The 23,284-nt window shown below is 38.7% G+C and overlaps 1 protein-coding gene across 1 annotated transcript in view; it reads right to left on the bottom strand.

The window, feature by feature from the left end:
- LOC149791148 (zinc transporter ZIP4-like) overlaps positions 1-23,284 on the bottom strand; it is a 104,327-nt gene that overhangs the window by 40,452 nt on the left and 40,591 nt on the right. The window contains exons 5-6 of the mRNA XM_089969596.1: positions 11,261-11,373; positions 4,308-4,488 (exon numbers count right to left, since the gene is read on the bottom strand). Coding sequence (XP_089825722.1) covers positions 4,308-4,488; positions 11,261-11,373 — 294 coding nt within the window. The remainder of the gene's footprint in view (positions 1-4,307; positions 4,489-11,260; positions 11,374-23,284) is intronic.

Here is a 23,284-nt window from a genome sequence, read left to right as displayed (position 1 = left end):
GGATGGAAATGAAGCCATTTTCAGCCTATTAAATAAACAGGACTGAATGGAAATGAAGTCATTTTTGGGGCATTAAATAAACAGGACTGAATGGAAACGAAGCCATTTTTGGCCCATTAAATAAACAGGACTGAATGGAAATGAAGCCATTTTTGGCCCATTAAATAAACAGGACTGAATGGAAATGAAGTCATTTTTGGACCATTAAATAAACAGGACTGAATGGAAACGAAGCTATTTTTGGCCCATTAAATAAACAGGACTGAATGTAAATGAAGCCATTTTCAGCCCATTAAATAAACAGGACTGAATGGAAATGAAGCCATTTTCAGCCCATTAAATAAACAGGACTGAATGGAAATGAAGTCATTTCTGGGCCATTAAATAAATAGGACTGAATGGAAACGAAGCTATTTTTGGGCCATTAAATAAACAGGACTGAATGTAAATGAAGCCAATTTTGGGCCATTAAATAAACAGGACTGAATATAAATGAAGCCAATTTTGGGCCAAAAAATAAACAGGACTGAATGTAAATGAAACCATTTTTAGTCCATTAAATAAACAATAATGAATGCAAATGAACCCAATTTTGGGCCATTAAATAAACAGGACTGAATGGAAATGAAGCCATTTTCAGCCCATTAAATAACCTAGTATAAACTGTCACTTGCCGACTCATGCAGCTTACATACTGCCCATTGAGCATTATTTGCTGTGTTGTTTGGCCCATTAAATAAGCAGGACTGAATGGAAATGAAGCCATTTTATACTAGGTTAAACTCAGAAAATGACAACATTAAACTCTTATAATTGCAGTTCTCTATAAAAGTATGAATTCCTTTATTTTTTTTTTTTTTTTTTTTTTTAAAGATATCTCCTATCAGTTTTAGAGCCTAGTTTAAGCATATGAATTTTTGTTGAAGGGTCTGCTTCAAAGCTATTTACAGAACAAGGGATTCTCAATTTGTAATGTAATAGCTACGCCAACATCAAACAGATAATTCTACCCATGGTAGGGTAACAAAGTGTTTCAACAGTCCACATCATGGTCTTAATATTTTATCTAGATTGACGTACATGTTCTGAGTAGTACTTCAATGCTCAAAGCACAGGATGTGGGGATTTTCTTGACATATAAATGATTCTTGGATGTCATGCTTTCATGAGCTGACTGTGACTTGGCTGAATAATTATTGTCAGGAAATGTGAGTAACCATATTTTCTTTCTTTAAATCTATGTTCGTGTTCATGAAAAGTTTAGGCTGCCTACAGGAGCTACTAAGAAATGAAATTAAGACTGTTGGTAAACAGTTATAGTGATGAGAGTCCAATAGTAAAACAGTGCAATACATCGACCCTGACAGTAACGATGGGGGAGTAGCAGGATCTATCTTCCACCCACCCCACATTGTAACCATCAGGGTTGGCATCTTACATTGTAAAAAAGTGAGTAAAATTGTTATAATGTTAGTGTTTGAACCCACCCCTCCCAAAACCTATATTCATTTACATAACCCTAACCCTAACCCTAACCCTCCCCCCAAACCTATATTCATTTACATACATATAGTTTTAAATTCATTTATAATGAGCTGTGTTGTAGCCCCAATGTTCTTCTTGGTATATTTTGAGCTTACCAGCATTTTGTTTTAAGATTAATAAAATAAAGAATTATTTATCTTCAGATAAAATTTCAAAGATTTGTTGTTTGATTTAGTCAAGTTAATTTGTTCAACTTTCTAAATATAATCCTGATGTCTTTATTTCATTTTAAAGGTGTGCAGTGTGTATACCTTCCAGCTGAGTATTCAGTATGTCACTCTGCATGTGACTATTTATAGAAGTTAGTATAAAGGAGATCTCCGTACAGTTGATACAGAAATAAATGCAACCAGGCCTGATCACATGGTCATGTTCTGACCAACGGAAATCATCCCTACATTAATCAACTGAAATATTGCTATTATTTGATAGGTGGTGCTCAGCCAAGAAAACTGATCAAAATTACAATAACCTCAGAAAAGTCATAGTAATTATTGAAGTCAAGAATTGCGTTCATAGTGAGGAAAAGACCTATCTTGATGATCAAAAAGAGGAAACTTTGGAAAATGCTGCCTGTACAGTTGATGACTATTCCTTGACTCCAAAATTTATGTAAGTCTTCCTCTCAGCACTTTTTTCGTGGAAAGTAATCTCAGTCATATATGAGCAAATTTCCAAATCTCAATCCAGCACAAATGCTAGGAATCAAACATCTGATACAACTGATCAGAAATCTCTATGCCTTCTTACGTGCACTTTTGTAAGACACATGGGCACATTATTTTGTATTTCTACATATTAAAAAATAAGCAACATAACATAAATACAGTGATCCCAAAATGCTGTTGTTTCAAATAGGTCAGTACGATTTTGAATTGCAAACTATATTTTGGCCGAGTCAAGGAAATCCCAGTCTGATTCTATTATGGAGAATTATAAGCAACCGATTTGAGACGGTCCTATATCACTCATTGGTGATTCTGCCAAAGCTATTCTTATTTAAATATTAAGGGACACAGGAGCTTCTCAGTCTTTTATTATGAAGCCTTCATTTGAGAAGTCAAAGTTGGAATTCAAGAAGAATAGTGCAGCTTTGGTAATACTTCTCTCCATTGTGGCATCAGAATTGGTATCAGAACCTGTGACTGTCGGAATAGGACTTCTTTACCTATTGAGGGTATTTTTTATGACAAGACAATGACCTAGCTGGATATAAGATTGTGGTTAATCCACTTGTATCTGACAAGCCTTGATTGGATCAAAATGTTCATCCTGTTAAAAATGAAATCCCAGAATTATATACCCTGCTTGTGCAATTGCTAGAGCTATGGCAAAAGGAGCACTCGAGGATGATGTTGATGAGGAAAGTATTTCTTCATCTGACACATTTATTTGTCAGTCTTTTGATGATGTCACTTTTGCTTCTCGTACTGATCAATCAAGGGATATTTGTCACAGTGGTCCTCTGTTTATTACTCATCCTCTCTATTCAAATCCAGATGACAAAAGACAATCACTCGTTGTAGAACAGGAACAAGATCCTGAGACCACCCGTTTGTTTCAGAGGGCTATCAATTAAAATGAAGACATACAAGTATCAGTTTGTTATTTTTGTGAACAATGGGGTCCTTCACTGAGCTATCAAATTGTTATTCATTAAGTCACATCAACAGGAACTTCAGAGTCCAGCCTATGAAACTCCCTTGGCTGGTCATTTAGGAATCAGTAAAGCTTATGACAAGATCTCAAATCATTTTTATTGGCTGAAGGTTAAAGTTCAAAATACTCTATATCTGGTAACACTTATTAAATGATAGGAAAACCTAAGCAGAAGAGCTCACCCTATTCATGCATTTGATGAACCATTTATCGGAATAATGGTAGACTGTGTCGTTCCCTTACCTAAAACCAGATCAGGCAACCAATAATGTGTGCACTCACAAGATTTCCAGAGGGAAATCCTTTGAGGAATATTAAAATTAAAATCATAGTAAAGGATTTGCTATTTTAACACCTTTTGGCCTACCCTTGTCCTAGAATCGTAACACTTTCTAAATGTAATCCATGATTACAGTAATAAACATTGGAATGTGTTCTCTGTACTTATGTCTCTGATTGACCTTTAACCTTGCTAGATTTTAGTGAGTATCCATTCATTATGGGAAGCCGTTTATGGAAGACAATTCTCCAAAAGATTAATTAGCAAAATTTTAGGAGCAGATATCATAATGACGTACAATATTCATGAAACTTTATGGTAGAATGGACTAATGGTTGGACAATCCTTAATTCTTAACGTATGGCATTTTCAGGATATTCTAACATATACGTGTTTTGTAATTTGAGACAGGAATGTATCTTAGCAATAATGTGTTTAGGTTGTGTTTCGTGATGCATGGCATATATTACCAATAATCGACATGGAAAGGCTTACTAATAGGTAATAAAAATCGGAAACAAAAAAACACATAAAAAACCCATGCAATTGTGAAATGTCTGGACATTAGGTTATTAGAGGAATTTATCTATTGTCTTTGCTGTTTAAGGACCTTTCAGTTGCCATACAGATCCTTGGAAACAGGGGAAACATGACCAAGCCAGATGCACACAGTAGTTGTTTGATTCACTCGGTAGTGAGATCCCCAACTGTTTGTTACATTACCATCGCTCATATGAAGGTTTCTCTCTCGCCTTCATGTCAAGGTTGTCATATCTCTTAATATGAAGTGATTACTATATATGTGGATTTTGTCTGTACATACGTTGAGCATCAGAGACAGTATGTTGTTCTACTTGGACCTCCTGAGAAGAGTCGCATGCCCCCTTTATTTTCTCTAGCACTAGTGCTGGGCAGATATCAGCAAAATCGGCCTTTGTAATGTTCTTGCCCTCTGGTACAGAGAATATGGACAAAAGTTCTTCTCCCGAGAAACACCGTGTCCACTGAAAACAAGCATTGAAAAGAAGCATTAGCAATAATAAATGTTGAAATTATTAGTCAAGGATATATTCACGCATATTCACACATAAATGTTAGGCAATGCATATTCACACATAAATGTTAGGCAATGCATATTCACACATAAATGTTAGGCAATGCATATTCACACATAAATGTTAGGCAATGCATATTCACACATAAATGTTAGGCAATGCATATTAACGCATAAATGTTAGGCAATGAAATACAGTCCCGTAGAAAACACTTTACATAATCTTGCATTCTACCGGCCCTTTATCTTCCAGTCTCTATCCTAAACAATTCTTTACATGCATCAATATTTGCAGTTCAGTTATATGTTTAGTCAGTTTTGTTAAACACACATGGATATAATTATATTATTCTCACTTTCCCATCAAAAATGTGCAGACACCTCCCTCATTTCCTTCCTGGGGCCATGAGTGGCCATGTGGTCTAAAGTGCTCACTGTTACAGATCACTACCATCTCACCTGTCTGCGCGTATTGAAGTCTCGGGTTCAGCCAATGTGTGTATGTGAGAAAACTTGCCAGTAACTTCTCGTGGATAGGTTGTTCATTCAGAGCTTATCCCGGGTTCCCATGTATAGCCTATCTTGTGGTGAAAAATGGCGTTAATCCCAACAACAAAAACAACATACTTTCCTCCATCTCTAACAATAGAGGTCACCAAATTTATATTGTGTACTGATACTTCGTTATGAACAATTAAAATATTGTTATTGGTGTTCTAAATGAAGTCCGCTAACCCTAACCCTAACCCTCCATCAAATCAGTTTGTAGGCCATATTTGAAATAGAACTGAATAAAGGAATATATGTAGAAAGTTTAATGTTACATTTATTTAGAATATATATGTAGTTTTCACACACACACACACGCAGATATATATATATATATATATATATATATATATATATATATATATATATATATATATATATATATATATATATATATATATATATATATATATTGTTCTTTTATTTGTAGTGCTCAGCTCCTGGAACCATGTTAGAACAAAGTTATAATTAAACAAATACACTATATTTGATTTGATGTATCTAGCATCATGGCATATATATATATATATATATATATATATATATATATATATATATATATATATATATATATATATATATATATATATATATATATATATATATATAAGGAAAAGCCCTATAACCCTAACCCTAAATCCTCAACCTAACCCTAAAAACATGGGAAATAATATATACATCACAATGTCTGCGATTCAACATTTACAGAAAAATGTTAGAGTTTCTTTATCATATAGTGTAGAAACTGTACAAATAGTGGGTTAAGGTTAATATTTTGGCGTGTCTAATGGTTATTGTAATGCGTCTGGTGTGGCATTATAATGTGGTAGGGCATGTCGCTCTCGCTTTCAGCTTTCTCTGCTGGCTAGTAGCAATGAGGAAAGGAGAGCCAAGTGCGTAAGCCTCTACCTGCCAGTATAGAGCCTATCCAGCAAAATGCCTCATGTAATTCCTCCTTGTGGAGAGATACGGAAATTGAGTACCCTGCAAATTCAGGCTCAGATACAGAGGACTTGGAGGTGATCTTGTCCCGAGACACGCAGCATTCAAGACTACCAGAGAAAAACGACACACTGTTACACTTGAGCCAGATAAATAGCTATGGGCAAATAGCTCCGCTGTCTTGAGTGTGCCTCAGGAGAGACAAAGGCTAACGGAGTAAAACCCAAATAAACAATTAGGAGTGAAGCCCCTAAGGCGGTGATATGACATCTGGCAACTCCATGGCAGCTCCTGCAGCTGAACTGATACCAATTGTATTGGGATTTCCTTTTCTTTGATGTATCTATTGAGGCCAAGAGGGGGACCCTGATGTACGGGCAACCCAGGGTCTTCTGGGCCCAGGAGATGGTACTTCAGCTTAGCCATATGGTGCCAACACAACACCTGAATTAGCAGTTACCAATCATAATACCTTCTTTTTCATCCTGCTCAAGTGTGCTTTTGGAACATCAACATAAGGTATGTACGCTAGCACTAGATCGGACGAGAGGCTTTTCAACCTTTGAAGACTTAGGGCAAAAATAAAATTAAAACTGAAATGCATTAGGGACTTCCGATTTACTGACAACACAGCAGTCCCAACCCACTCAAAGGAGGATCTGCAATGACTCATGGATTGCTTTGCAGACGTATGTAGACACTTCGAGTTCACCATCAGTCTAAACAAGATGCAAGCGATGGGAAAGGGTGTGGACGATCCTCCATCAATCAGCATTCAAGACTTCGAGCTTCAGACGTTTGGGGTCAGTAGTCACAGGCAATCTTTCCTATGAAAGCTAACTTAATAGGTGCATCGTGAAGGCGGCCACCATACTCTCCAGACTGACAAAACAAGTATGGGCCAATAACAAGCTGACGGAATACACCAAAGTCCAAGAATACAAAGCTTGTGTGTTGAACACATTCCTATTCCTTAAGAAAGCTGCACCTGCACTGTATCAGGCTCGTAATGAACATTTCCTGGAGAGAAAAGTTCCCAACAGCACCCTGCTTGACAGAGCAGGGATCATGTGTATGTACACCCTTCTTAGGCAAAGACACTTGTGTTGGTTGGGCCATGTGTCGAGAATGGAGGGCAGCTGCATTCCCAAGAACCTCCTCTATGGGGAGCTGAAAACTGGGAAAAGACCGATCGGAAGACCATGTCTATGCTTTAATCATACATGCAAGCGTGTCTTAAAGGTATTTGACATCAGAATCGACACTTGGGAAAAGGCTGTTTTAGATAAGCATGTGTGGCAACATGAAGTGCAAGAGGGTCGCAAAAAGTACAAGTGTGATCTTAGGGGTAAAGCACAAGAGAGAGTATTTACAGAAAGATTCAGCACCAAGAAAATAAACCAAATAAAGATCATAAGTGCAACAAGTGTGGCAGAGACTGCCACTCTCACATCGGACTTTGCAGACATAGATCCATGGTCTCATGAGACTGAAGGATTTCTACTACTACTTATTTCATTTTATATTACAACACGTTAGCATATCACTTTATGTAATTCTGATTGGTCCAAATAAACCCATGAAATTCTTGCACAGTATTCCTTGTACTGATTGGCTACAATCGTAGGAAAATTTTCTGTAATCCCGCCTGGTGGAATGGATTTTTTAAAAAGAATAATACTATGAAAATTTTGCGGCCATTATTTTCATTTACTACCCAAAGGGAATTGGGACAAAATTGTCACATCTTCTGAATACGGCAAATTTATCCTACATGAGCTCATTACGCCTATCATTAGCGTTAAACGCAAAACAAGAAAAACAACAAATAAAACTAAGGGTATTTATTAGTCAATTCATAGCGGATGCGGGAGTCGGGGGTCGGTGATAGTCCTTAACCTGGAATACTCCCTACATAGAGAAGTGGTCTTGTGGAAGTAAATAAACTCACATCTCTTCATAAAAGTGTGTGGACATCAAACGGTCTCCCGAATGACAGAATGTCAGGCTTATCAAGCCATAGCATATATACACGGTAAAATAGCTCAAACTATCTAATGTTTCCCATGTGATGCAATTCCAAATGTCAGCTGTTCTACATTAACTAATACAAATATCCACTCACAAACAAATTAAACTAAATATGGAATTTATTCATCACGTAATCATTTTTTCCAATAACTTTCAGTGTTGAAACTGACATACCTTAGGTGTTAACAGTATTATATTGATTGTCTAAGATAAACGAATCAATCAACGTGACATCACATGGAACTTACATATACATTCTGTGTTCAAAAATGATGTTGCCTAAGTCAAGTGTTTTATTTATTCGGAATGACAGTTGCTCTTTGAATTATAATTTGCAAAGAAAAATATGACTTTAAATTAAATTGATTATAAAACTGCACACAAAAAATCAACAGGCATTTGGGACTATTTTTTACGCTCAACAAATTAATGGTTCATCATCTGAGTCAGAATGAACAAAATTTTTCTCTCTATTTCTATTAAAATAAAAAGTGTGATAAACATAATCTCAAATGGGTAATGATTTATTATTAAAATTTATGAAACTCGTTGAATAATACAGTATCCAGATTTTGCTTGCCAAGGCTCGCAAAAGCTGGACATTATTCAACTCATTTCATAAATTCAATATTAAATCCTTACCCATTTGAGTTCCTCTTTGTATGTCATCTTTATAAGGAGATATCTTCGGAAAAGTTCACTCAGTACAGAAGAGGCAGCTCGAAACAATACCACCTGAAGCAGGAAGAATCAACCTTGGGGCAAACAAATCCACGTCATATGCTAGAAGTTTACAAGATATGATATTGGGAAGACTTCAATAAGACACCAAAAACAAACTTGTTCACTGATGATCTGAACAATGTATTCGCCATCATCTTGAAAAAACATATTGACTGGTCAAGTTTAAAAGGAAGGGATATAATCCACGATGCACAGCCTGGTTTCCCAAAGTGGTAATATCCTGTGTCTGGTCAAGTTTGAAAGGAAGGGATCTAATCCACGATGCACAGCCTGATTTCCTAAAGTGGTAATATCCTGTGACTGGACAAGTTTGAAAGGAAGGAATATAATCCACGATGCACAGCCTGGTTTGCCAAAGTAGCAGTGTCCTGTGACTGGTCAAGTTTGAAAGGAAGGGATATAATCCACGATGCACAGCCTGATTTCCCAAAGTGGCAATATCCTGTGACTGGTCAAGTTTGAAAGGAAGGGATATAATCCACGATGCACAGCCTGATTTCCCAAAAGAGTAATATCCTGTGCATAACATGTATATTTGCCATAATGCACTGCATACAAGTTTTGATTAGACATGGTGGCAAATTATTACATTTTGTCAAATTTTTGTTACGTTGTTTTTGCTGCATTCGGTTTATTACTCAAAACCTGTTATATGTTTTAGCGAAGAAGGCGAGAGGAGGAAGTTTTTACGTATCATATCATCATTGTATAACAATCTTTGTGCATGTGTGTCCAGGTTAATTAGCAGTTCACAATGATCTTTTTGTGCATGTGTGTCCAGGTTAATTAGCAGTTCACAATGATCTTTTTGTGCATGTGTGTCCAGGTTAATTAGCAGTTCACAATGATCTTTTTGTGCATGTGTGTCCAGGTTAATTAGCAGTACACAATAATCTTTTTATGCAATCTGTCCGGCCTAATAAGCAGTAATGTTACGAGTCTATGCTCTTAAAATAAGTAACAGCAAAGAGTGAAAGACAACAAACTTTGTAAAATTTAACAAATAATTTATTTTCCAGGAATACAAAATGAAAGTGAGAAGAAAAAAAGAACTTAAGGTATTGCAAATTAAATCCCAAAATAATCCAAAGAATTACAGACACAAGTCCTAGTAATTTAAAGTGCTGAATTAAACTCAGTACAAGTCCCGAAGAAATCAAAAGCCTGAAGTCAATGACATGTCTGTTATAGCTTATGGAGTGTTGATGAGTCAACAGTCTTTTGTTGAATCACAGTAATATAATTCCAGGTCTGAATTCAGTACAAATTCCAGTGAATGTCTTTATCTAAGACTTTTATCAGAGCACTTTTGTATTTCCAGCGAAAATAATCACTTGAATTCAATAATTATAATTTGAACAAAAAACATTCCATCCAAAAATTACTGGTCATATCATATAATATACAACTTGAAAGTGCTAGATATTAAAGCACGAATGATCAAGTCCTCACAATTACATGATTTTATAGTTCTCTACTTGACCTCAGGTCACAATTAGCATTTTCTAAAAAAAAAACCCATAACCTAATGGAAAATAACCTTCTAGAATGATCCTGATGTTTACAAAATCAAAACCAAACTTGTATTACACTCAGGAAATTCCAAAACTTAGACCCAAATAAACATATTTACTTCTATTAATAATGATCCTGATATTAAGACACAAACACTTGATTCAGGGATAAACTAATGTGTACACTCACCAAAAACACAAGTTAACTAACTCTCGCAGGTCTCAATCTGACCCCTCAATGACTCCAATCTAATTTTCCGATACTATCTGCGCATTCAGTCACTCATAACATACTCCACTGTAAAGAAAACGTACACCACTAAAGAAGACACTCCACATCTTTCATCCATCACCATTTAAGTAATCTTACTGATTCTGAAGGGCCAATTTGCGAAACGTTTATCCGTTGCTTCGTGTCTTCCACACATAGGCAATAATTCAAGGGCTCAACTTCTGGTCTACTTCGGAGTGAATGCGATTATTGGGCAGGATGTATATAAGCAACGAGTACATATAAATAAGAATGATCAAAATTAAAATTAAGTTAATTTTCTTTCAGGATCATTCAGTCAATATTGTATCGTATATTTTTTTTCAATAATTTGTTCATTTAACATATTTTACGTGTATCATTGAGGTCATGACACTTTAACATTTGCATAAAAGAAGAGATATCTCGAAAAGAGGGAAATTGAAAATATTTTTTCTTAATACGGAAATCACTAAAACCCAAACGTTTAGCACGATATAAAGCTTAAGAAAATCTGGTTAATACAGGGAATGACAGAAATTCCTGTGACAGTATGTATGTATGTATGCATGCATGCATGCATGCATGCATGTATGTATGTATGTATGTATGTATGTATGTATGTATGTATGTATGTATGTATGCATGAATGTATGTATGTATGTATGTATGTAAATAAAATGTCGTAATACCTGTACTTCAACAGCCTCACGTCGCCGTCGTTTGTGGTCATGTCCTTCATTCACACCTGTCATCCCAGAGGTGACTGTTGTCCGTAGAGATCCCAAGATAGTGGTTAGAAAATCTGAAATAGCCTTTAATTATATATTTTATATGGTGTTTTTACAATACACATGCATATCATATATACTGTATGTTTTACACTTGTTTGTATTTAGGCACATGTATGTATGTATGCATGCATGTATGTATGTGTGTATGATGTATGTATGTATGTATGTGTATGTGCGTGCGTGCGTGCGTGTGTGTATGTATGTATACATTAATGGATGTTTGCATGTATGCATGTATGTATGTATGGAAGGATGTATGTATGTATGTATGTATGTGTGTATGCATGTATGTATGTATGTATGTATGTATGTATGTATGTTTGTATGTATGTATGTATGTATGTATGTATGTATGTATGTATGTATGTGTGTGTGTATGGAAGGATGGATGCATGTATGTGTGTATGTATGTATGTATGTATGTATGTATGTATGTATGTATGCATGTATGTATGTGTGTATGCATGTATGTGTGTGTATAAATGGATGGATATATACATTCATGCAAGCATGCCTGTCTGTTTGTCTGTCTGTCTGTATGTATGTATATATGTATGTATGTGTGTATAAATTAATGGATGTTTGCATGCATGCCTGTCTGTCTGTCTGTCTGTATTTTTGTCTGTCTGTCTGTCTGTATGTATGTATGTATGTATGTATGTATGTATGTATAAATGGATGGATGTATACCATGCAAGCATGCCTGTCTGTTGTTGTTGTAGGGTTTAAAGCCATTTTTCAGCACACGATAGGCCATACATGGCGGCCAGTATTAATGGTGGAGGAAGAACCCGGAAAACCCCGGAAAGAACCATCGACCCAGGAGAAGCTACTGGCAAGCTTTCTCACATACCCACATTGGCTGAATCCGAGACTCGAACCCACGCAGACAGAGGTGAGATGGCAGTGATCCGTAACGGAGAGCGCTTTAGACCACTCGGCCACTCGGGGCCCCCTGCCTGTCTTTCTGTATGTACGTATGTATGTATGTATGTATGTATGTATGTATGTATGTATGTATGTTATGTATGTATGCATGCATGCATGCATGCATGCATGCATGTATGTATGTATGTATGTATGTATGTATGTATGTATGTATGTATGTATGTTGGTATGTATGCATGTATGTATGTATGTATGTATGCATGTATGTGTGTGTGTATAAATGGATGGATGTATACATTCATGCAAGCATGCCTGTCTGTCTGTATGTATGTGTGTGTATGTATATATGTATGTATGTGTGTATAAATTAATGGATGTTTGCATGCATGTCTGTCTGTATTTTTGTATGTAAGTATGTCTGTCTGTCTGTCTGTATGTATGTATGTATGCATGTATGTGTTTATAAATGGATGGATGTATACATTCATGCAAGCATGCCTGTCTGTCTATATGTGCGTGAGTATGTATGTATGTATGTATGTATGTATGTATGTATGTATGTATGTATGTATGTATGTATGTATGTATTCAAGGATGGACCGATTACTGGCTTGATTGATTGACTGATGGGTGGGCTATTGCATCCATCTGTCCCTTCCTCCGTCTATCTATCTATCTCTCTATTTATCTATGTGTCCATCCACTAACAGACGCGTGACTTGTTTATTAGTGTGAGCGTTCTTAAGATTACGGACCCACCAATACTTTTCCAAAATACAGACAACAAGAAAGAACAATGAAAAGAAACATCAAGAAAGAACAATGAATACAAACTGCAAGAAGTAACAATGAAAACAAACGTCAAGAAATAACAATGAATACAAACAGCATGAAGGGCAAACACAATGTAAATCTTTTGATATCTTAAAAAGATGTTTCAAAGGAAAAGAAAGCACATACCTGTTCAAATTGTTTGCTTTTGTTGTTTACAAAAAGCAAAAAAAATTCTACATTTCAAATTGTCTTTGGTCCTATTTTTAATTTGTTTCATCATTTGAGTTAAATATGTACAAAAAAAAGTATTTCCGTTATCTGATCTTCAAACCTCAGACAGATTAAAAAAAATAAAATTAAATGAAAATTCAACTTCATAGCCAGAAAATCAGGATCCATACTGTATGCTAATGTGCTAGTAAATCGGGGTCAATATTGTATACCTGTCATCAGAATGTGCAGGTAAATCAGGGTCAATATTGTACAACTGTCATTAGAATGTGCAGGTAAATCAGGATCAGTAGCGTACACCTATCATCAATCAGAATGTGCAGGTAAATCAGGGTCAATGTGTTATACTTGTGATCAGAATGTGCAAGTAAATCATGGTCAATATGGTATATTGTCATCAGAATATGCAGGTAAATCAGGGTCAATGTGGTATACTTGTCATCAGAATGTGCAGGTAAATCAGGGTCAATATTGTACACCTGTCATTAGAATGTGCAGGTAAATCAGGATCAGTAGGTACACCTATCATCAATCAGAATGTGCAGGTAAATCAGGGTCAATGTTTTATACTTGTGATCAGAATGTGCAAGTAAATCATGGTCAATATGGTATATTGTCATCAGAATATGCAGGTAAATCAGGGTCAATGTGGTATACTTGTCATCAGAATGTGCAGGTAAATCAGGGTCAGTAGCCTACACTTGTGATCAGAATGTGCAGGTAAATCAGGGTCAATATGGTATACTTGTCATCAGAATGTTTAGGTAAATCAGGGTCAGTAGTGTACATCTGTCATAAGAAATGTACCAGTAAATCAGGATCAATAGTGTACACCTGCCATCAGAATGTGCTGGTAAATCAGGGTCATTATTGTGAACTTGTCAACAGAATGTGCATGTAAATCAGGGTCATTATTGTACACTTGTTACAAGAATGTGCTTGGTATCATAATGTGTACGCAGATGGGGTCTATACCATATCCTTGCCACCATATGGCCCTGACAAATATCTGGTCCATACTGTACACTTGATGTCGTAATGCGCTACCAGATCAGAGCTAATACTGTGAAACAGATTAAGGACTGTACTATAATCTTGTTGTCATAATGAGCTGATAGATTAGGGTCTATACAGTGAACTAGTTGTCATAGTGATATGATAGATTAGGGTCTATACAGTAAACTAGTTGTCATAGTGATATGATAGATTAGGGTCTATACAGTAAACTAGCTGTCATAGTGATATGATAGATTAGGGTCTATACAGCAAACTTGTTGTCATAGTGATATGATAGATTAGGGTCTATACAGTAAACTAGTTGTCATAGTGATATGATAGATTAGGGTCTAACAGTAAACTTGTTTTGAGAATGATCTGATAGATTAAGGACTGTACTATAAGCTTGTTGTCATACTGATCTGATAGATTAAGGACTGTACTATAAGCTTGTTGTCATACTGATCTGATAGATTAAGGACTGTACTATAAGCTTGTTGTCATACTGATCTGATAGATTATGATTTGAAATCTACGCTTGTCGTCATAATAATCTGATAGATTACAGTTTGAACTGTAAGTTTGTTGTCATAATGATCTGATAGATTAGGGTCCGAACTGTAAGTTTGTTGTCATAATGATCTGATAGATTAGGGTCCGAACTGTAAGCTTGTTGTCATACTGATCTGATAGATTAGGGTCCGAACTGTAAGTTTGTTGTCATAATGATCTGATAGATTAGGGTCCGAACTGTAAGCTTGTTGTCATAATGATCTGATAGAAGTAGTGAATGGGGTCACCCTACGTACAATGGGAATTAGCATTACAGGGACCCCTGGGTAACTCTACGTACAATGGAAATTTAACATGGCGAAAAATCGTGGGTCACTCTACGTACAAGGGGAATTTAACATGGGAATAAATCGTGGGTCACTCTACGTACAAGGGGAATTTAACATGGGAATAAATCGTGGGTCACTCTACGTACAAGGGGAATTTAACATGGGATTTTTTTAAAAATTTTTTTAAAAAAAGGGTAGGCAATTCAAAGACTATCTCTTTTCGAGAAATATGGCTGGCCCTGAAAAGGGCCTTTGGGTTTTATGTTAATGTATTCATTAACATAAATGGCACCGCATTGGTCTTCTTCTTGTTCTTAGGCTACGTCTCACTGTTGGTCCGTACATCAGCACTCTTTTTAGGCATCCTTGTCTTTCAACGTAGATCCTACGTATCCACAGGCTGGTGTTTGTCCTGTGGACAACGGTCCACTTCGATCGGACATACATGAGCAAGTCTGTCCGAAACATCATGGAAGACACAAGGGTGGATGACTCAACTGTAGTCCACATCTTGAAGCGACGAGAACAGGTGAATCAATGCAGTCAACGGCGCTTATTTATAGGGACAGAAAGGATTGAAACGGATTGAGTTCATTCACCAATCCGAACACGCGTTACAAAATTCAGCCAGCCGCATCCAATCCGAAGAGAGCAGTCTGTGACGTCACGTAGTCAATATAGATTCGCTAGCGCTTGTGTGCAGTCAATCTATGCGACAGTGATTCAACATGACGGAAACTCAGAAAACGATCCAGTGGGGTGCACCAGCAGGGGAGACTGCCCAAGGGAACCCGGACTTACTTTCAGAAGAGGTGAATTGGGATTTTGTGGATTTTCTCTCCTCGCAAGAATTTGTTCCGGAACCTTCGTTACTTTCTTCATTACCGCAAGTGGAGAATTTTAGACAGAGACAGAAAGAAGAATTGGAGAAATTTATACAACGACAAAAGGAAGCGGAACAGACTTTTCTCCTACAGCAACAGCAACAAGAAGAAGAGGTAAGAAAAAAACAACAGCAACAACAGCAAGAAGAAGTAGCAGCAAAGAAACAAGAGGGTGAAAATCAAACGGTCACGGTACTGTTGGACATTTTAGCGGAGTTAAGAAGTCTGAAACAAATGTATCAGACTTCTTTATCACGACCGAAGAGAATACGACCTTCCCGAGCTAAACACGTCAACCCTGTGACTAAGCCTACCGTACCACCCTTAGTGATTTCAACCCAATCATTATCATCATCATCAACATTACGCAGTCCAGAAGTAGGCCTTGGCCGTGGCAAAGGCTTAAGGCAGTTAAAATTGATTGCTTAAACTCACCCCTACACCATGAAGAAAAAAGGCCCTTTTCAGGGCCACCCACATTTCTCGAAAAGAAATACAATTTCAATTTGCCAATAACTCAAAAAAAACTCACCCATGTTACCCTTTTAGTACGTGTCTGTGTATGAGTGCGTGAGTGTAGCTTCTTATTTTAAAATCACAACTCAAAGACACTTACCTTATATCATTCATTTATTCTTTTCTCCATTTTTTACAATCCAATTCACAATTTATAACACAACACTTTAATAAAAAGTTCATTAATTTCTTCTTTTCTCCTTTTTAGTCTCTCTGTTTTTTGAATTTCTTCACCTTCACACTCTTTTCCTGTTCTTCCTCCTCGCTTTCTTCCCTTCTTCTTTTTTTCTCCTGTTTCTTTTTCTTCACCTGTCTTCTTTCTTCCTCAGAAGAATCCCTCTCTTCCTCTGAAGAATCCCTCTCTTCTTCTGAAGAATTCCTCTTTTCTTCTGACTCCTCTTGTTTCTTTTTTGGGCAATCTGGAGACCAATGTCCTTTTTCATTACAATAATAACAGGTATCTTGACTTTTGTCTCTTTTATCCCCTGTTTTTTTTCTTTTTTGACGGTCTGGACACTCTGAAGACCAATGCCCTTTCTTCTGACAGATATAGCAAGTATCTTGACTTTTATCTCTAAAGGAAGGAGAGTAGTCCGTAGGCTGGTCTGAAGAGAATTTTCTAATGACCCCTCGCAAAGCTCTGACGAAACGTTCCATCTGGTCAGTCTCTTCCATCGTTGTGCTCGGCTCGAGAGTGAAATGAATAGTGAAAGGACAAGACACACACCCTTTTATATACGCTGGTCTGCTATGACTATAAAGTAGTTTATGGTGTTTGAACTTGAGTCATTTGACTTTTTGCTTTCAAGATGAAACGATCCCATTCATTCGAGAAGAAAGAAGAAGAAAGTAAGAGGCAGAAACGTGATCTATCGCCTCGTACCAGGGCTGAGATCTTGGCACAAATTCATGCCAGTGATTTTGAAGAGGACATGAGTGAACCAGAATCCGAACCCTCTAAACCAAGTTCATCACCCTTAGTTAACCCTGAAAATTACTATTCCATTCGAGAGACGGAAAAGCGCTCCTCTAGAAAATTTAGAACCACGGCTTACAAATACACGGTGAAGTTTAAAGATTTCAAGGCTGAAGTGCCGTTAGAGAAAGCAGAAGGGTTCATCACTGAGGTGTGGGATTCTTTGCTCACTGCACTCAAGCGACAATGTCAACCCAAAGAAGACGATCGCTTGAGACTTTCCATACAACACGACGGTTTGAAATCCCCTGTTTGGATCGAGTTTAGCACCCCTGCAGAATTAACTGCTTCCAAAGTCATGGACAAGATTCAACACGTACAACAATCTAATGATCAGTTTGACATCACCGATGGTAAAGCCACACTGGACATGACCCACGTCTCTCCTCCTCAAGGGACTGGACGCAAAAAGATGTTATTGGTGGACGACCTTCGCAACACCAAAACGAGTCTCGTCCGAATTAACAACCCTCATGACCAGATGTGTTTAGCCCGTGCAATCGTGGTGGGACGAACCTATGCCAACAAGAACGACACGGTAGAATGGAAAAGAACCTGGAACACTATTCAACGTTCCGACCGAGCCAAACAACGAAACGAAGCAGAACTCCTGTTACAACAAGCCGGACTGCCCAAAGACACACCTTGTGGCATTCCCGAGATGCAAAAATTGCAAGATGTCCTAGCTCCACGATACACCTTGAAAGTGCACCCTCAAGAAATGCGCGGGCCTCTATTGTTTCGAGGCCAAGATTTTAAGGACGGAAAATACATTCACCTTTATCATCACGATGACCATTTCGATACCATTACCAGTATCACTGGATTCCTGAGATATGTTTATTATTGTGAGAAATGTGACTATGGTTATAATAATCGAGAGCAACACAAACATTGTGGATGGAAATGCTCAGGATGTTTGGCCTCTCCACCCTGTCTGAGCGAAGAACCAGTGCCTTGTTCCACTTGTCTGCGCACGTTTGTCAGCCCTACCTGTTACCAACAACATTTGAAGACGCAAGGTTCACAGAAGAAATGTGCTTGTCAACTGCTGAGATTGTGCTCTACGTGTGAACAAGTCATACGTACCAATAGTGTCAAGGCACACGTATGTCGAGGAAAGAAAAAATGTCACATTTGTCACCACATCGTGGACTTGGAACACGAATGCTACGTGCAAAAATACCAACCCCCACCAGAGAAAGAGGACGGTCACAAGAAGAAAGGCAATTTCATCTTTTTCGATTTCGAATGCATGCAAGAGACTGGCATTCACATTCCTAATTTCTGCGTGGCTCATCGAGCGTGCGAGAAGTGCATTCAAGAACCTATCTTCAGTCATTGCCCTCACTGCAGCAAGATTCCTGGAGGACGTGAAAAAATCTTTCGGGGACCAAACACGTTAGCCGATTTTGCACAATGGGTCTTAGACCCCATCGACAAGACGTGGAGCCAAGAGGACATCGAACGTTACGGAGATTGTCATCGTCATGCCACGGTGATGGCTCACAATTTCTCCGGATACGATGGACAGTTTCTTTTGAGGTACTATACGGAACAAGGTACCGAGCGTCCTAAAGTGACTTTGAACGGAGCCAAAATCATTTTCATGCAAGTGGGACAAGTACAGTTTAAAGATTCGATGAGCTATTTGGCCATGCCTTTGAGTCGAATGCCTAAAACGTTTGGAATGACAGAAATGGCTAAAGGGTACTTTCCACACTTTTTCAATACGGAAGCCAATCAACACGCCGTTCTACCCCATTTGCCTGAGGCTCACTATTACGACCCCGACAACATGCGTACCGAACAACGAGAAGCTTTCTACGCTTGGTACCAGGCTCACGCCTCGGACCCTTTCGACTTTCAGGAAGAAATGTTAAAGTATTGTCGTTCCGACGTGGACATTTTACGACGTTGCTGTGGAAAATTTCGAGAACTGTTCATGGAACACGGAGGGGTCGATCCTTTGAAAGAAGCTTGCACCATTGCCAAAGCGTGTTCCTTAGTGTACCGCCAACGATTCATGCCTGAAAAGACCGTGGCTGTCATCAGTCCTCAAACGACCCACTATGTCAAGCGTCAATACTCGGTCAAAGCCCTACGTTGGTTACATTACTTGTGCGACAAGGAAGACAAGTGGATTCAGCATGCCCGCAACGGAGGGGGCGAAAAGACCATCGGAACGTATTCGGTCGATGGTTGGGACTTAGAAAACCCCAAGATCGTGTACGAGTTTAACGGTTGCTTATTTCACGGATGTCCCGTCTGTTACCCTGACCGTGGTACTAAAAATCAGTTTTTGCAACGAACCATGGAAGACTTGTACCAGGACACTTGTCAGCGACGCCTAAAGTTAGAACAGGAAGGATACCAAGTGGTGGAAATGTGGGAACACGAGTACGATCACCGTATGAAAACCGATCCCGAGTTTAAACGCCTCGTGGAAAGTTACCAGTTCATGGACCCGCTGAACCCGAGGGATAGTTTGTACGGAGGAAGGACCAATGCCACCTGTTTGCTGTACCAAGCCGACGAAGAGAAAGGAGAAGAAATCAAATACTTGGACGTGTGTTCGCTGTATCCCTACGTGTGCAAATATTGTCGTTTTCCCGTAGGGCACCCACAATTGCTGACGGAACACATCGACCTGAAAAACATTCGACAATACGAAGGCTTGATCAAGTGCAAAGTTTTGCCTCCCACGAACCTATACCATCCCGTCTTACCTCACCATTGTCAAGGCAAACTGATGTTTCCCTTGTGCCGTACTTGTGCCGAAACGTGCAACCAAGACCAACCTTGTCAGCACACCCAGGAAGAACGTGCCTTGACGGGAACCTGGGTCAGCGTAGAATTGTTCAAAGCTCTGGACATGGGATACCAACTGTTAGAAGTGTACGAAATTTGCCACTTTCCCAAGACACAACAATACCACAAGGGTGACCCTACTCAGAAAGGCATTTTCGCCGACTACGTGGATGCCTTTTTGAAACTGAAGCAAGAAGCCAGCGGCTATCCTTCCTGGTGTCACACTCCCGAAGACCAAATACAATTCAAAGAGAAATACCGGGAACAAGAAGGCATCACTTTAGACCACATCGAGAAAAACGAAGGCAGGCGATCGTTTGCCAAAGTGATGTTAAATTGCTTGTGGGGTAAAATGGCACAACGACCGTGTTTACCCAAGACGGAATATTTGACAGAACCTTCCCGCTACTTCCAGATGATTCACGATAAAACCAAATACATGAAACACGTGGACGTCGTTCGAGAGAATTTAATCTTGGTCAATTACGAAGAAGATCTGGACTTTGTACAAGACGACCCTTTTGGAAATGTCATCATTGCGGCTTACGTGACAGCCCATGCTCGCTTAAAATTGTACGAAGCTTTAGAACTGTTAGGGGAACGCGTCCTGTACTTTGACACGGACAGTTGCATTTACATCCATCACCCGATTCAACATCACCCTAACATCGAAGGAGACCGTTTAGGAGCCTGGACAGACGAACATCCCGACGACAAGATTCTAAGTTTCGTCAGTGGCGGTCCCAAAAATTACGGCTACGAATACCGTGACAAACAAGGAGAAGTGCACACGACGTGCAAAGTGAAAGGACTGACTCTGAATTATCGTACCAGTCGAGTGGTCAACTTTGGGGTATTGAAAGAAGCCTTGCAATCGGGAGAGGATGGAAACTTTAAAGTGACCACCTACCAACCGAACAAAATTGTACGTTTACCCACTCACCACATCGTCAGTCGGCCCTTGGAAAAAGTCTATCAAATTGTATACCAGAAGCGAGTTCGACTTCCCAATCATTTCACCTTACCGTACGGTCACGTCGGTATTGGTCTGTATATAAAAAAGGAACCCTAGGCAAGATCGATAGTTCATTGTGACTACCAAGACCGAGCGAACAAGATGAATACTTTGAAAAAGACATCGTTCCAGTTTGGGGATTGTAAAAAAGTTGTATCTTCCTCTAGTGTGACTAATATTGGATGGATAAGACCCATGCATTGCGACGGAAAATGTCCGGAAGGAAACTGCGATTGTCCATGTGGTTACCATTGTAATTGCGTAACGGAGTTTGCAGACGAGTGCGATTGTGAGCCTTGCGATGGGACCGATGCTGTACCTTGTGACCTGAGCGATGCCGTAAAGCATCATGGGAACTTTAGTACCCCTACCCCTGTCATGGAAAGTGATGCTGTGCGTGTCAAACCTGTGGGATGCGAAAGCGATGCTGCTCGTCCTCTTGGACATTTTACTGGGTTTCGTTTTAAAGGGGAATGTCGACCTTCACGTTTACCTCCCTACGGATGTCATCCAGCCCTGAGCAAACTCCTACCCATGTCACTCAACCCTCATCGAAACGAACCTGTGAAAAACGAATATTCGTTTCCTGTGCGTTTGTCGGAATACTGCGACTTTGAAAATCGTCTTCAATCGTTCAAAGGAAAATGGCCAAAGTATCTGGGAGGACCGACCCCCGAAGAATTAGCCAGAGCCGGATTTTTCTACTTGGGCGAAGGAGATAAAGTCAAGTGCTTCAGTTGCGGTGTGTCACTTCACCACTGGGAACCGCAAGATTCGGCCTTCGTTGAACATGCTCGATGGTCACCGAATTGTCATTACTTACCCTTAGTGGGACCGAGACATTGAAGTAACTTTTTACCATAATCATCTGTTCATGGATACTTTACAAGAGAACATTCGTGCTTTGCCTGTGGAGTTGAAAGAACGCATTTACCGAGAGCTGGTCAAAATACAAGTGAAACGTAAAGAACAATTGCATCCGATACGTCACCGGTGTTTGAACCACTGGTACCTGAAGGCTATACAAGGACTGATTCAATTGAAAGTGTTCCATTGGACAGACATTGATCAACGACCTCCTGGTTATAAAAAGGAATGGTTTGGTATTGACGATTCTATCTACTACATTGTAAACGTACTGCATCGAATTCCAGAGGAAGAGTTAACGAATTACCAACATCTTTCACACAATGTCAACTTGGTGAAAGAGGAAACTTCTGAACGAATTGTAATGTGTAGATTAGTGACTCAACGATTTAAATTCGACACTGAAGTGAAACCATGTTTGTGCAAAGAGTACATTTCTTGTGTCAGACCAAAGAGGATTTAGTATGACCTATTCATGGATACTTTACAAGAGAACATTCGTGCTTTGCCTGTGGAGTTGAGAGAACGCATTTACCGAGAGCTGGTGAAAATACAAGTCAAACGTAAAGAACAATTGCATCCGTTACGTCACCAGATCTTTAACCACTGGTACCTGAATGGTATAAGAGAACTGATTCGTCAGAAATTCTTTCAATGGTCAGACATTGTTCAACACTTTGAGGTCGCTAATGATCGACATGTTCATAATTATGGTTACTTCGAGATTCACCTAGTGCAACGCATTGAGGAAGACAAGTTAAAGGATTACAAACATATTTTACGTGGAATCTACTTAGAGGAAGAGGAAACACCTAAACGAACTCTGACGTTTCGGTTACAGTATGCAAGATTTAGATTCCCTACTGGAGAACGAAGATCTCTGGCTAGAAAGTACGTCTATTGCATCCGAAAAAAAGAGAATATAAAAAGAGGTTGCCATGCCACGGTTTATGTCACATGTCATCCAACAGATTCCGTGGAAGGAACTCAATGACCATATTCAAACCGTGGATCATTACCATCAATTATTACAAGAACTGTATCCATTCAATTTTGGACGACAAGTGGTGTGTGTCTTAGTGACTTGTTTTCTGGGATTTCGTTTACCAGCCGATTCTTTGT

This window comes from Sinohyriopsis cumingii, chromosome 9 (assembly GCF_028554795.1).
Source record: "Sinohyriopsis cumingii isolate HCF-2022 chromosome 9, ASM2855479v2, whole genome shotgun sequence".
Classification (NCBI taxonomy): Eukaryota; Metazoa; Mollusca; class Bivalvia; order Unionida; family Unionidae; genus Sinohyriopsis; species Sinohyriopsis cumingii.
Note: the sequence above shows the minus strand (reverse complement) of the source record. Positions and strands in the feature narration are given on the sequence as shown.